The sequence below is a fragment of the Drosophila suzukii genome, chromosome 4 (genome assembly GCF_043229965.1).
Source record: "Drosophila suzukii chromosome 4, CBGP_Dsuzu_IsoJpt1.0, whole genome shotgun sequence".
In the NCBI taxonomy this organism is placed as follows: domain Eukaryota; kingdom Metazoa; phylum Arthropoda; class Insecta; order Diptera; family Drosophilidae; genus Drosophila; species Drosophila suzukii.
Genome location: NC_092083.1, coordinates 783,149 through 796,140, shown reverse-complemented (window position 1 = coordinate 796,140; position 12,992 = coordinate 783,149). Strand labels below are relative to the sequence as shown.

The 12,992-nt window shown below is 43.2% G+C and overlaps 1 protein-coding gene and 1 long non-coding RNA gene across 5 annotated transcripts; one reads left to right on the top strand and one right to left on the bottom strand.

The window, feature by feature from the left end:
• Window positions 1–3,089: 3,089 nt before the first annotated feature.
• Window positions 3,090–4,939, bottom strand: LOC136117204 (uncharacterized). Of its 3 annotated transcripts, none has more exons than XR_011604517.1 (3): window positions 3,804–4,669; window positions 3,592–3,736; window positions 3,090–3,535 (listed from the first exon to the last, which is right to left on the bottom strand). It is a non-coding gene; the product is annotated as an uncharacterized lncRNA (long non-coding RNA). The 3 variants fall into 3 exon arrangements; XR_010654585.2 differs by adding an exon at window positions 4,880–4,939 and having other exon boundaries at window positions 3,097–3,535; window positions 3,592–4,644; XR_010654586.2 differs by having other exon boundaries at window positions 3,104–3,535; window positions 3,592–4,341; window positions 4,408–4,649.
• On the top strand, window positions 4,538–12,352 carry LOC118877270 (uncharacterized). 2 transcript variants are annotated; one of them, XM_065867299.2, is made up of 4 exons: window positions 4,538–4,625; window positions 6,626–8,657; window positions 8,726–8,930; window positions 12,033–12,352. In XM_065867299.2, exons 2-3 carry the CDS (start codon window positions 8,286–8,288, stop codon window positions 8,729–8,731), a joined length of 378 nt encoding a protein of 125 aa, XP_065723371.2. In that variant the 5' UTR covers window positions 4,538–4,625; window positions 6,626–8,285; the 3' UTR covers window positions 8,732–8,930; window positions 12,033–12,352. The 2 variants fall into 2 exon arrangements, with proteins under 2 accessions (XP_065723371.2, XP_036671076.2); XM_036815181.3 differs by having other exon boundaries at window positions 4,540–4,656.
• Window positions 12,353–12,992: the final 640 nt, after the last annotated feature.

The window sequence follows — 12,992 nt, the reverse complement described above, 5'->3', positions numbered from 1 at the left end:
ATAGAACACATTTTACAATAACAAAGAAGTCACATCTGGATGATAGAATACGTCATACAATTTTTTGTCATCGCGAAGCAGTGTCTGGGCGATAAAAAGACGATATAACATATTTTACAAAATCAAAATTATTGGAAAAAAACTGTATTCCAAATGGCTTCTAGAAGTTGGAAAGGAGATAGAAAGGAAAACAAAAAACAACGTTCACCCGATCAAAGGAGGCCGCGATAATTTACAAATTCCCCTGTATATCTGAAAATTCCCCGGGTCTCCCTTTTGACTCACGCTATTATTTTTAACCCGAGCGTCATTTCGTTTCGCGATTTGTCTACAAATATTGCTTTGTTTTTCTAAATATGTTTAATTTTATAACATATTAAAATGTCAACAAGATATTTTAATATTTTAAGATATTTACGGGCAAGCTAGCTGTGGACATTACTTGGCCTGTAACTGCAGTGAAATCCAGCATCCAAAGATTCTTCACATATTTGATAATAAAAGGTAATGCATTCAAGTTTACTTTTATTTTGCCTGATCAAAAAACCATTTATGTTTCTTTTTCTTTTAGGTTTGGCTATTGGTAAATTCCTCATGTCAACGGAGCTGGACATAAATACTTCTGGAAGCGTCACCTAAGTGACTTCGAGAAGTGTCGCCGAAGGGGCACATTTTAAATCCTAGTACTCAGATCGGCTAAGAGTTTTACTAGTCCATAAAACTTGTTGTTTGTAGTGTGACAGAAGTTTTCAAAGTTTACCCGCAACCGTCAAACGAAAAACAAATCGATTGGAGCAATTAAAAAAGATCCAGCTGGTGCACAACAATGAAATAAAAATAAACATAAATGGAATACTTAACGAATGTTTCTATTTACGTAAATTAGTAGCTTAGAGCTTCCTTCTCGTCCCACGGATGCTTCGCCATCTTACCCGCGTCATCCGCAGCCCACTCCGAATCCCAATAGGCATATTGGACCATGATCAGATCAAGAACGGGGTTGTTCCGTTGATGCTGCAGAATTCGCCCAGCATTCTGTCAATGGCTGGTAATGACTCCTCCAGCTGTCCCTAAGCGGGCGTTCTTTCCTCTTCCACCCTGTAGAAGCCAATCTCCGGCCAAGTAGCTAGTTTGTGGTGGTGGAGTCTAGTGTTTCCCCAATGGCGAGCTCGACGGAGATCGTATTACTGGTGGTTCTGCTAAAACGTTTTCTCTATTACTACATCTAAACCAAAGTTTTGTGTCGAGAACTTACTTTCTTTGTGAGGACACGCCCGGCAGGATGTTCATGTAGAGAGCGAAGTCCCATTCAGCATGTACTTCCCACTAGGATTCTTTAGTGGACCCCCTCCACCACTTTAACTATTCCGCGGATTTTCCCTGTTGGCGAAGTCCCACAGTAATATACAACAGCTTGGAATATGAGTTATTTATTAACTGCACTGACAACCTGCAGTCGTTTTTGGGGGCTTTTCTTCCATTTTCAATTTTTAAATTCCACACCGCTTTTGCACGAACACCGCCAGATTAAATTTCTTTTCTTTGGGCCGCGGCTAACGGCGTTCATCGATTTTCACTAGCTAAATCTAGTATTTTTTCTGGTATTTCCTTAGCTCAGCTGAGTAGCGCGTTGAAAAACAGACCCGACGAAAAAGCGTAAGCCGCGTATTTACCTGTTGTATGGTGGAGAATCATCGATGTTTTCGAAAAAACTTCTATAAGACATCAATGTTTAAAAAAAATAATTTTTTTTTGCTTTTAAATAAATTAGTAAATTAATATAGCGCAATTGAAAGACTTTTATTGATAACACTAAAACAAAAAAAACAACGGCTTTATTCAGAATACAAATTTAAAAAAAAAGATTTTCAGTATTCTAAGAGATAATATTTATATTATAGTATTATATACAGCTTAGTTACGAAAATATATTTTCTATTTTGTTAATGAACATGAACTTTAACTTTTTTGAAAATAACCTAATCAAAATTCATTTTCAAACAGTGCATTGGGTTGCATATTTTCGGATAGTCGGATCACAGCGTCGGCTCGCGGTGAATTTATCTCCTTTTAATTTAGAATCAAAAGCCTAGTACTTATACCAACGAAAACGGCGAGCTAAACATAGGAGTGAGCGAGAGGTAAATAGGAGGCTAACGCTTTTCGTCGGGTCTGTTTTTCAGCGCAGTACTCAGATGAGCTAAGCAAATACCAGAAAAAATACCAGATTTAGCGAGTGAATTTCGATGAACGCCTTTAGCCGCGGGCTTAAGAATAAGAAATTTAATCTTTGGCGGTGTTCGTGCAAAGGCGGTGTGGAAAGTATAAATTAGAAATGGAAGGAAAACCCCAAAGTCGACTGCAGGAGGTCAGTGCAAATGAAAAAGGACGCCTAATCATAGCTGTTGTCTATCATTGTGGGATGTTACCGACAGGAAGCAATACCACAACAAGGCGAATCCGCAGAATAGTTGCAGTGCTGGAGGATATCCGAGTGGGACTTCGCTCCCTACATGGACATCCTGCCGGGCGTGTCCTCGCAAAGAAAGTAAGATCTGGCCAAAAGAATTTGGTTGCGTTGTACTTCATTAGGACTGCGGATACCACCACCACCAGCTACTTGGCAGCTTAAGAGGAACTGGAGGACGCGCTGGCTTCTATAGGGAGGAGGAAAATAGGGCGCCCGCTAAGGAACAGTTGGAGAAACCATAGCCAGCCATTTCCAGGATGCTGGGCGACTTTCAGCAGCATCAGCGGATCAACCCCCTTCCCAATGCGGCTCCTACTTCCTCAAGGTCCAATATGCCCATTGAGACTCGAAGCTGGACTGCGGTCCATTCGTGGGACGAGAAGGAAGCTTTAAACTACAAATTTACATAAACAAAAACATTCGTTGAACATTCCAATTATTTTAATTTTAAGCTGCTTGACAATAAGACCATGCTACATGCTTTGTGGGTGAACTTTAAAAACTTCGGTCACATTACAAGCCGATCTGAGTACTAGGCTAAAGCCTAGTACTCAGATCGGCTAAGAGTTTTACTAGTCGAAAAATCGTATTCTTTGTAGTGTGACCGAAGTTTTCCAAGTTCACCCGCAATGCATGTAGCATGGTCTTACTGTTAAGCGGATGGGCTTGTTGCCAAACGGAAAAGAAATCAATTGGAGAAATTTAAGAAGGAGGAGTCTGCTGGTACACAAAGAAATTTAAATAAAGGTAAATGGAGTGTTCCACAAATGTTTTTATTTATGTAAATTAGTAGTTTAAAGCTTCTTTCTCGTCCCACGGATGCTTCGCCATCTTTCCCGCGCCACCGCAGTCCAGCTCCGAGACCCAATGGGCATAGTGGACCTTAAGGAATTGGGAGCGGGGTTGATCCGCTGATGCTGCAGAAAGTCGCCCAGCATCCTGCCAATGGCTGGCTATGGCTTCCCCAACTGATCCTTAGCGGGCGCCCTATTTTCCTCCTCCCTATAGAAGCCAGCGCGTCCTCCAGCTCCGCATAAGCTGCCAATTAGCTAGTTGGTGGTTCTGCTAAAAATATACTTCTATTAGTACAACGTAACCAAATCCTTTCGGCCAGATCTTACTTTCTTTGCGAGGACGCGCCCGGCACGATGTCCATGTAGGGAGCGAAGTCCCACTGGACATGTTTCTTCACACGGGGATTCCCTAGCGGATCTCCTCCAGCACCTCAACTATTCTGCGAATGGTCCCCTTTTGTGGTATTGCTGCCTGTCGGTGAAATCCGACAATAAATGGCAACAGTTTAGATTTGGCGTCCTATTTCATCTGCACTGACCTCCTGTATCCGATTTTGGGGTTTTCCTTCCATTTTTAATTTTTAGTTTCCACATCGCCTTTGCACAAACACCGCCAAAGATTAAATTTCTTATTCTTTAGGCCGCGGCTAACGGCGTTCATCGTAAATTCACTTGAGAAATCTGGTATTTTTTCTGGTATTTCCTTAGCTCATCTGAGTACCGCGCTGAAAAACAGACCCGACGAAAAGCGTTAGCCGAGTATTTGCCTCTCGCTCACTCCTATGGTTAGCTCGCGGTTTTCGTCGATCTGAGTACTAGGCTTAAAGAATGAAAAAACCTTGTACGGACCGGGATCAACTGGTAGTTGTGTGGATTTTCCATTCGAGATTTCTCGATTATACTATGAAGTTCCTACTACAAAGCTTTTGCCGCTTGCTCAGCATTGTTGGGTGATTAAAATCGGTCGTTTTTGAAGCGAGGATCAATAAGGTTTGCGATGCGGGGCACCGTGCCCGGTTCATAATGTCCGAATCGTTTTTTCATCCTGGCGTGTAAAGTTTCTAAGGCGATCGTGGCCTCAATGGAAAAATATGTTAGTACAGTAAATAACTTAATTTATAAACACATTTATCGCTTATATACCTTCCGCACCATTTCTCTGAACTTGGTGATGTGACAAAAACATCGATTGTCGCCAAGAAACATCGACGTTTCTAAAATATTTTAAAAGATCGATGCATCGGTGTTTCCATCAAAGTTTCTCCACCTCTATGACGGGAGTGACTTCCGCGATCCGGACGATCGTTTTCATCTTCTTGAAGTCGCTAAATAGTGCCTTCCGCGATAAAAATGCATGCAAGGTAGATGGTGGATGGATCTCTGTGGAAAAAGGTTATTACTCATTTCTTTTATCCTATAGCTCCTTAACACCATACACATTTCTATTTTGTTAACTTAAAGATTTTGAATGCATTTTTAGTTGCAGCCAAACAACTTCGTTTGTAAATTTAAATTAGCTTTGCATCCTTCAGGAAATGCTAAAATATATGCTTTAAAAACGGAAAACATTTTGGTAAAGAATAGAAAAATTTGAATTGGAATCAAAAATTTTTACGTTTGTGAAAGCTTGTTTACACTATGGTTTATTTATGTAGTTATATGGTTATTGGTTAAAGCCTTGTACTCAGATCGGCTAAGAATTTCACTAGTCGATAAATCATATTCTTTGTAGTGTGACCGAAGTTTTCAAAATTCAGCCGCAAAGCATGTAGCATGGTCTTACTGTCAAGAACCTGGGCTTCTCTATCTCCTCTTTAGCTCACGGTTTTCGTCGGCAACAGGAGGTGAGTAAAAGTAGGGTCTCGGTTGTCCGGTGTTTATAGGAATTCTTTGGTATTTTTTCCTATTGGTGCACAGATATTATATGTCATGACAGGGGCGCGGAGAGAGGAAGGAAGTTTAACCTCCCCATTATATATATAAGCAAAATTATTACATATTGAGACATATAATTCAAATGTACTTAGACGACTTAAATCCCATCTACCATCCGTTGAACAGATAGTCTTTTTTCGGTCAAATTCTGAATTCAATTTTCTTGACAGTGAAAACTTTAACATTCACTACGAAAACGTAAACAATGATGACAAGGAATATATAAAAATGTAAATCGCCGAAGCACCAGGTATGTTATGATTAGCCACAGCTGTTCAGATTAGCTCTTATCGGATGATATATGGTGGATGCCCTCTGTGGTAATCGGAGCTTCAAAAACCCCAGCTGTTTCGAATATAATTAATAAAATTATGAAAACTGTGACTCTTGGTAGATTCCTTATTTCCTTCTTCATACGCAGCCACGCAGACGCTGTTTGGCCTAAGCCCAGTACTCAGATCGGCTAAGAGTTGCACTAGTTGAAAAGTCGTGTTCTTTATAGAGTGACCAAAGTTGTCACAGTTTAGCGGCAATGCATGCAGCATGGTCTTACTGTCAAGCCGCTGAGTTTGTTGACAAACGAAAAACAAATCATAAATACATAAAGAAATTAAAATATTAATAAGTGGAATGTGCAATGAACGGTTGTATTAATGTAATTAAAGCTTCCTTTTCGTCCCACGAATGCTTTGCCATCTTTCCCGCGCCATCTGCAGTTTAGCTCCGAGTCCCAATAGGCATATTGGACCTTGAGGAGGTGGGGGCCGGATTGGAAACGGGGTTGTTCCGCTAATGCTGGAAGAAATCGCCCAGGGTCCTGGCATGGCTACTACAGCTGTCCTTTAGCGGGAGCCTTTTTTTCCTCCTCCCTATAGAAGCCATCGCGTCCTCCATCTCCACTTTAGCTGCCAAGTAGCTGGTGAAGGTGGAATCCTGTGGTTCCTCAATGGAGAGCTCGTCGGAGATCGAGCAAAATCCCACTCGGCAAAATCCCACACTATTACTTTCTGTCGGTGAAAACCCACAACAATGGGCAACAGCTTGGATCAGGCGTCCCTTTTCATCTGCACTGACCTCCTTTAGGCGTTTTTGGGGCTTTCCTTCCATTTTTAATTTTTCAATTCCACCCCGCTTTAGCACGAACACCGCCAAAGATTAAATTTCTTATTCTTTGGGCACCGCCTAAAGGCGTTCATCGAAATTCACTCGCTAAATCAGGTATTTTTTCTGGTATTTCCTTAGCTCACCTGAGTACTGCGCTGAAAAACAGACCCGACAAAAAGCGTTAGCCACGCATTCGCCTCTTTCTCACTCCTATGGCTAGCTTGCTGGTTTCGTCGGTGTTACTACTAGGCTTCAAAAATTAAAATCTGAAATCTTAAAATAACGTTATACCCTGGACTATATTCAGAGGCAACGTAGCTAGATTTTCAAAATTGATTTTTTAAATTGCTTCAAGCGAACAGCTGATTGGCATAAGAAATCCGTAGCCGAAGGGATAAGATTTGCACGTCTTCAGTTGCTCCGAACAATATGGAAATCAACGCTAAACTATTTTATTATTAACGCTAACATGTGGAATGTTTTCAGCGACAAATGAATATTTAAATTAATATAAGCAATACGATCAAGAATGAGATTTCCATTGAGGCAAGCGTAGTGAAAATGGAATAGTGACGCCACGATAATTTTACAAGTTAGAACTGTTTGGTCCCCTCTGAGTATTTATTTATTTTTTGAAGTTTGTGGGTGGTTTGCGAGCGTTAAAGTGTGAGTGGCAAACTTTTTTTAGGTCAATCGATAGGTATAGATGAGAATAGAACATTTCAGTTAAAACTATTATTCTAGCATTAAAACTGTAGAAGCCACCGGTTTGGGCGGTTTGTGGGCGTTAGAGAGGGCGTGGCACACTAATGAAACAAACTTGCGCTGCGCAAGAAGCTCAGGAATCTACATGCCAAGTCCCAACTGTCTAGCTTTTGTAGTTTCCGAAATCTCTTCATACGAACGAACAGACGGACATGGCTAGATCGACTCGGCTAGTGATCTTGATCAAGAATATATGTATTTTATGGGGTCAGAAACGCTTCCTTCTACCTGTTACATACTTTCCAAAGAATCTAGTATACTCTTTTACTCTACGATTAACGGGTATAAAAAGGTTAGTGGTTGTTGATCAACGTTTTATAAACCCGTGTTGACACGGAGATATTACTAACCTACAGAAATGCTGAGAATAAGGAGTATTTTTTTTAAAGAACTTTGGGATCGCTGGCTAGCGAAAATCCTCCAGCTGAACCCTCCACGAGGGTGCCGGCTGGGAAATGGTCACTGCATTACCCCGAGCATGGTAATGCAATGTCGCTTGTCCTGCCCGAGGTAGTGTAGTGTCTAACTAAGGCGACTAGTTCAACCCCTTGAATCAGTGGCCATGGTTGAAGGTCCCTGCCGGTAGGCATAAAACGCATGTGGGTGGATCCCCTGAAAAACGAAGCAGTATGGACGGTGAGAAGGAAAAAATCAAAGCTGGGATGTCAGCCCAAACGTCGAGTACGACTGCTTCCATCGGCGGGCACGTGGAGGAGCAATCCTCTTTGCGTGTCGCCAGCGGTCGAGCCCCTGAAGCGTGCTACACGAAGACGAAAGATGCCATACCCGCGTAGGGAAGGGCCGAAGCAAACCAGCGAGGGGATGAAGGCTAAGGCGCAATACAAGGCAGCCCATAAGATCACGAGTAGGCTCCAGGACAAAGCGGAAGATCGTCCATGCGCGAGTCGTTGAGTCTCTCCTTGAACGGATGGAAGAGACACCCACAGCACCCATGCCCTCATTCGGTGGTGCAGGGTGGTTAAAGGTGTCAAAATACTGAAGTGCAACGACGATCCGACCAGGAATTGGCTTACGCAAACGGACTGCCAACTGGAGGCGTTGTGGGAGGGGACCAAGCTAGAGGTAGTGGACAAACCATCCCATCCATACCGAAAGCGAAAGTGCTCTTCCTCATCGCAATCCAAGGGGATCGGGCGCTAAAGCTGCTTCAACGGCAGAACCCAGACGTCCCAACGGCAAATTGGAAGATTCTGTGCATGGCCACCCCACTACCCAACGAGGGGGGCCAAAGTATGGTTCTCCAAATCAACAAGGAGGCGGAGGATCTGCTGTACCCAAGATACGGGAAGATGGCGTGGGGCATGGGTAGTGTATACCTGCGTCTTAAGAAGCGCCACTCCGACGACAAAAGCGCACACATCCTGCAGGCACCTGACTGTTATAGCCAACCCGTCGAGCGGAGCCAGCCACCCATGACACTGAGGGTGCTGCAGCTCAATCTCCATAAAAGCAGACTCGCGTCGGCGGAGCTCCTAATTGCCCTGATTGGCTTGGTTCCATGGATTGCCTCGGGCAATATCGTGGCCGGACTAAGGTCCTCAAACTACAATACATTCTACTCATCAACGGTAAGCAGGAACAGAAGCGCCGTACTTGTGCGGAAGGGTATCCATGCTAACCTTATGCCTCATTACAGCTCTGATGACTTGACTACTGTGATGATAGAAAGCGTGGAGCAGCGCCTTTTGGTAGCCTCCTGCTACATGGCCACGACTGACCAGCGACACCAGACAAACTGAGCAGCTTGGTGGAATTCGGCTCGAAGGATGACCAACTCCTCATTGGTGCAGATGCCAATGCACTCCACAGCGTGTCGGGAAGCTCCGACATCAACGACAGAGGTGAGTCACTCTTAGACTTTATTTTATCTACTAACTTATATAAAGCAAACACATCTTCGTGGGTCCTACCTCGTCAAACGTGCTGGATATAACGCTTGTATAGGGACAGAGTACAGAATGGAGAGTCCTAAAAACACCTTCCTTCTTAGACCATAGGTATTCAGTTAAGGTATAATTTTAAAAGTACTCCAAAGGTAACTGTCTATAGAAACCCCTGGAACACGAACTGGGAAAAGTTTACAAGGACAGTTACCTCGAAGCTCGCGACTAGGCCGGGCGTAGTAAAATCCGTGAAAGACATAGAAACGGCCCTAGAGATCCTAGACCAAGGAACTAGTGGATGCGTATCACGTTTCATGCCCGTCGTCAAGAACAAGGAAGAAGACCAAGCCACCATGGTGGAATACAGAGTCAGCTAAAATGCGACGACGGACAGTGGACTGAGGGCAGTGAAGCACATATGCAATCGCACTTCACAGGATGTCCTAGACGCCAGCTCGCATCAGGACTTAGCAACGATCTAATAAAACCTAGGAAAATCAACTGGGCTATAGACTCCTTTGCGGGCTAAAAGGCACCAGGACTAGATGGAATATTTCCAGCCATGTTACAGGTGACCAAGGAAAGGATCACCCCATGGCTATATCAAATATACTCGGCATGTCTAAGCACGGGCTCTATCCCAATCCAATGGACGACCTCTCGGATTGTCTTCCTCCCAAAAGCGGGAATGTGCAGTCACGCAAGCCCTAAGGATTAGGCCGATAAGCCTTACCCCTTTCATACTCAAAACACTGGAAAATCTGCTGGATCTACACATCAGGAATAATGTAGGGAGACTCATGTCATTCAACCAACACACCTACACCAAAAGGAAATCTGTGGAAACGGCACTACACTCTCTAGTAGTAATATGCGCTTGGAGTACTCGTAGATATATCCGGAGCATTCAACAATGTCAAAACGGAAGCTATAATGGATCGCCTAGAAGCGACCAACACGTATCCCGAAATAAGCCTCTAGATAAGAAACCTGCTTAGCTGCAGGCGGGTACTTTCAGAGTGGGGGGCACACAGAGGCACAGCACAACATGGGGTCCTCTCGCCTCTCCTATGGAATTTGGTGGTCGACGATCTAATTAAGAGACTAGAGAGGACAGCACAAAAAAAAACAACCTATGCGGACGACAAAGGCATAATTATTACGGGAGTCTGTCCATCGACCCTCAGCTCCATAAGGAAATAACACTCAGGGAAATATGTGAGTGGGCGGAAAAGGTGGGACTCAGTATCAATGCGGACAAGACGGACCTCATTCTTTTTACTATGAGATACAAGGTACCGAAATGAACACCCCCGAAAATTGGCGCAACCAGACTGACCCCGAAAACACAGGTCAAATACCTCGGCACAGTACTGGACTGCAAGCTGGCATGGAGACCCAATGTAGCGGAAAGGGTGAAAAAGGCCAGAAAAAAGGCGCTATATGCATCCAAGAAGATGCTTAGCAGCACATGGGGTCTGTCACCTACTCTGATGCACTGGATCTTCATCTCGGTGGTGCGTCCGACTCTGCTGTATGGAGCCTTAGTGTGGTGGCACGGCACTAAAAAGACGACTTACACAAAGCTTATGGTGAGAACTCAGCGGCAGGCATTGGTCTGCATAACGGGTTGTCTTATAAGCTACCCAGCGACTGCAGCATTTTCTAGACAGAAGTCTTTGCCATAAGAAAAGCGGCAGAAGTGGCTCAAAATATAAACCGACCACATGATGTGGTCAACTTGTTCGTGAACAGCCAAGCGGCGATAAGATCCATGCAGTCGTCAACGGTCAGTTCCAAAAATGTAATGGCGAGCAGGGAGGCACTAGATAGCCTCAGCACGACAAAGTCAGTGCGGATCTATTGGGTTTCCCAGCCACCAGGGCAACGGTGGCAACGAGACAGCTGACGTTCTTGCAAAGGAGGGCATAGAGCTGACGCACGACAGAACGGAGAACGTGCATATTTCTCTGCGAACGCTACAAAGCGCCCTGGAGAAACAGACGGACACGCGAGCAAAAAGCAGGTGAAGGAATACTAAGACTTGCCGAATCTCAAGAATTATGTGCAAAGAGCGCAAAAATAAACTCAGCCACTATGTACTGCATCTACCACGGAAAGACTGCAGACTGTTAGTGGGAATCCTCACAGGCCATTGTCTGGCTGGATCACACGCAAACACACTCGGAAAACACCTCGATCCTTGTGAATATAAAAACCTCTTAACTAATCCGGGCCGTCCGGGTTAACCTAACTAACCTTTGGGATCGCTGACAATTTAAATATACCTCTATAATTGTTTGCTTCCATTTTGTGGAGAGGAATTACAAACGATACGGGGAACGATACGAGCATACGGGGAAATTGTGAAGATTCTAAAGATAAGGTAAACAATTTGAGAAAGGGCTTGCATAAGGCCTCTGCACTACATCTAAGCACGCAAACAGGAATTCCATCGGGACCAAGTGTATTTCTTATGGAAGAAAAAGTCGGACCAAAGGGAAATGGAGATATGCAAGCAGAAAAGCGAGATTAAAATGCGCCACCTACCGGCGGTACACAGATTTAAGCGTTAAAGTGGGCGTGGCAACATTTTTTTTGAATCAATCGATAGGTATTGACGAGACCAATACATTTCAGTTAACATTTTTTGTCTAACATGAAAATTGTGGGCGTCACAGGTTTGGACGGTTTGTGGGCGTTAGAGTGGGCGTGGCACGCTGCTGAAACAAACTTGCGCTGCGTAAGAAGCTCAGGAATCTGCAAGCCAAATCGCAGTAGTCTAACTCTTATAGTTTCCGAGACCTCAGCGTTTATCCGGACAGACGGACATGGCTAGATCAACTCGGCTAGTGATCCTGATCAAGAATATATATACTTTATGGGGTCGGAAACGCTTCCTTCTGCCTGTTACATACTTTCCGACGAATCTTGTATACCCTTTTATTCTACGAGTAACGGGTATGAAATTATACAATGTTTAACGGATGTTTTTTAGTTATGTAAAGTAGTAGTTTAATGCTTCCTTATTGTTTCGGAGATGCTTCGCCATCTTTTCAGCGCCATCTGCAGTTCAGCTCCGATGAACAACATGCCAACATGGGCCCTGTGGGAGTGGAAGCCGGATTGGGAACGGGGTGATGATATAACCAATTAAATGGTGCACAGTAACGCGTCATTGAAAAAACGTCAAATTAGCAGTACTTATTGATTATTTAATAGGTACAATACAATCAAAACAAGCTGACATTTACAACAATGTATCGCCTTGGTACAAACAAATTCTACAGACCTCACCGCAATCCATCTGTCAGTTACCCCCAAACACCAATAGGAAAACACAAATACTCATACACCGGATACGACTAGGACATACCAAACTGACTAATGCCCATTACATGGATAGAACACTTCCCAACACATGCCCATTCTGCCACCACTCCCCAATAGACATCCAACATATCATTATACACTGCCCTTCCTTATCCCAACCCAGATCAGAATCCTTCCAATCACTTAACCCCATCAACACCATCTCAAACCCAACCCCCGACAACATCAAAAAAATCATCACATTTCTTGAAAATGCCCAAATTAAGCTTAAAATTTAAATGTATATAAAAATGCTGTTAATCCCACACCTTAGATGAGCTGAAGGCCTTAGCTGCTAGAGCTCTTAAATTTAGTTAGCCTATAGTTTTAACTCTAAGCTAGCTTTATATAAATAAATAAAATAAATTAATAGGTACAAATCTGTTATTAAAAAAAATAAATCGAGCCCTTCATTTAGAAACAAAAATTTAAAATGATTCCGATTGTAGGAGAAAGTGCTTAAGTAATGGCCACCACTATGTATATTGTAAAGATGCAAATTTTACAAAAAATAATTATAAACTTTTAAAAAAGCCAGGTTTTCAGACAAAAGTTTGCAAAACTGTTTTAAAGAAATAGATTTTCTTATGTGTTTACTAAATAACATTAAATACCTGATTGGATACGTACGAATCTGTGGATGTCATA

What these genes read in the sequence shown, in the direction of transcription:
- LOC118877270 (XM_065867299.2), top strand. Translation starts at nt 8,286, where the DNA reads ATGGCCACCCCACTACCCAACGAGGGGGGCCAAAGTATGGTTCTCCAA.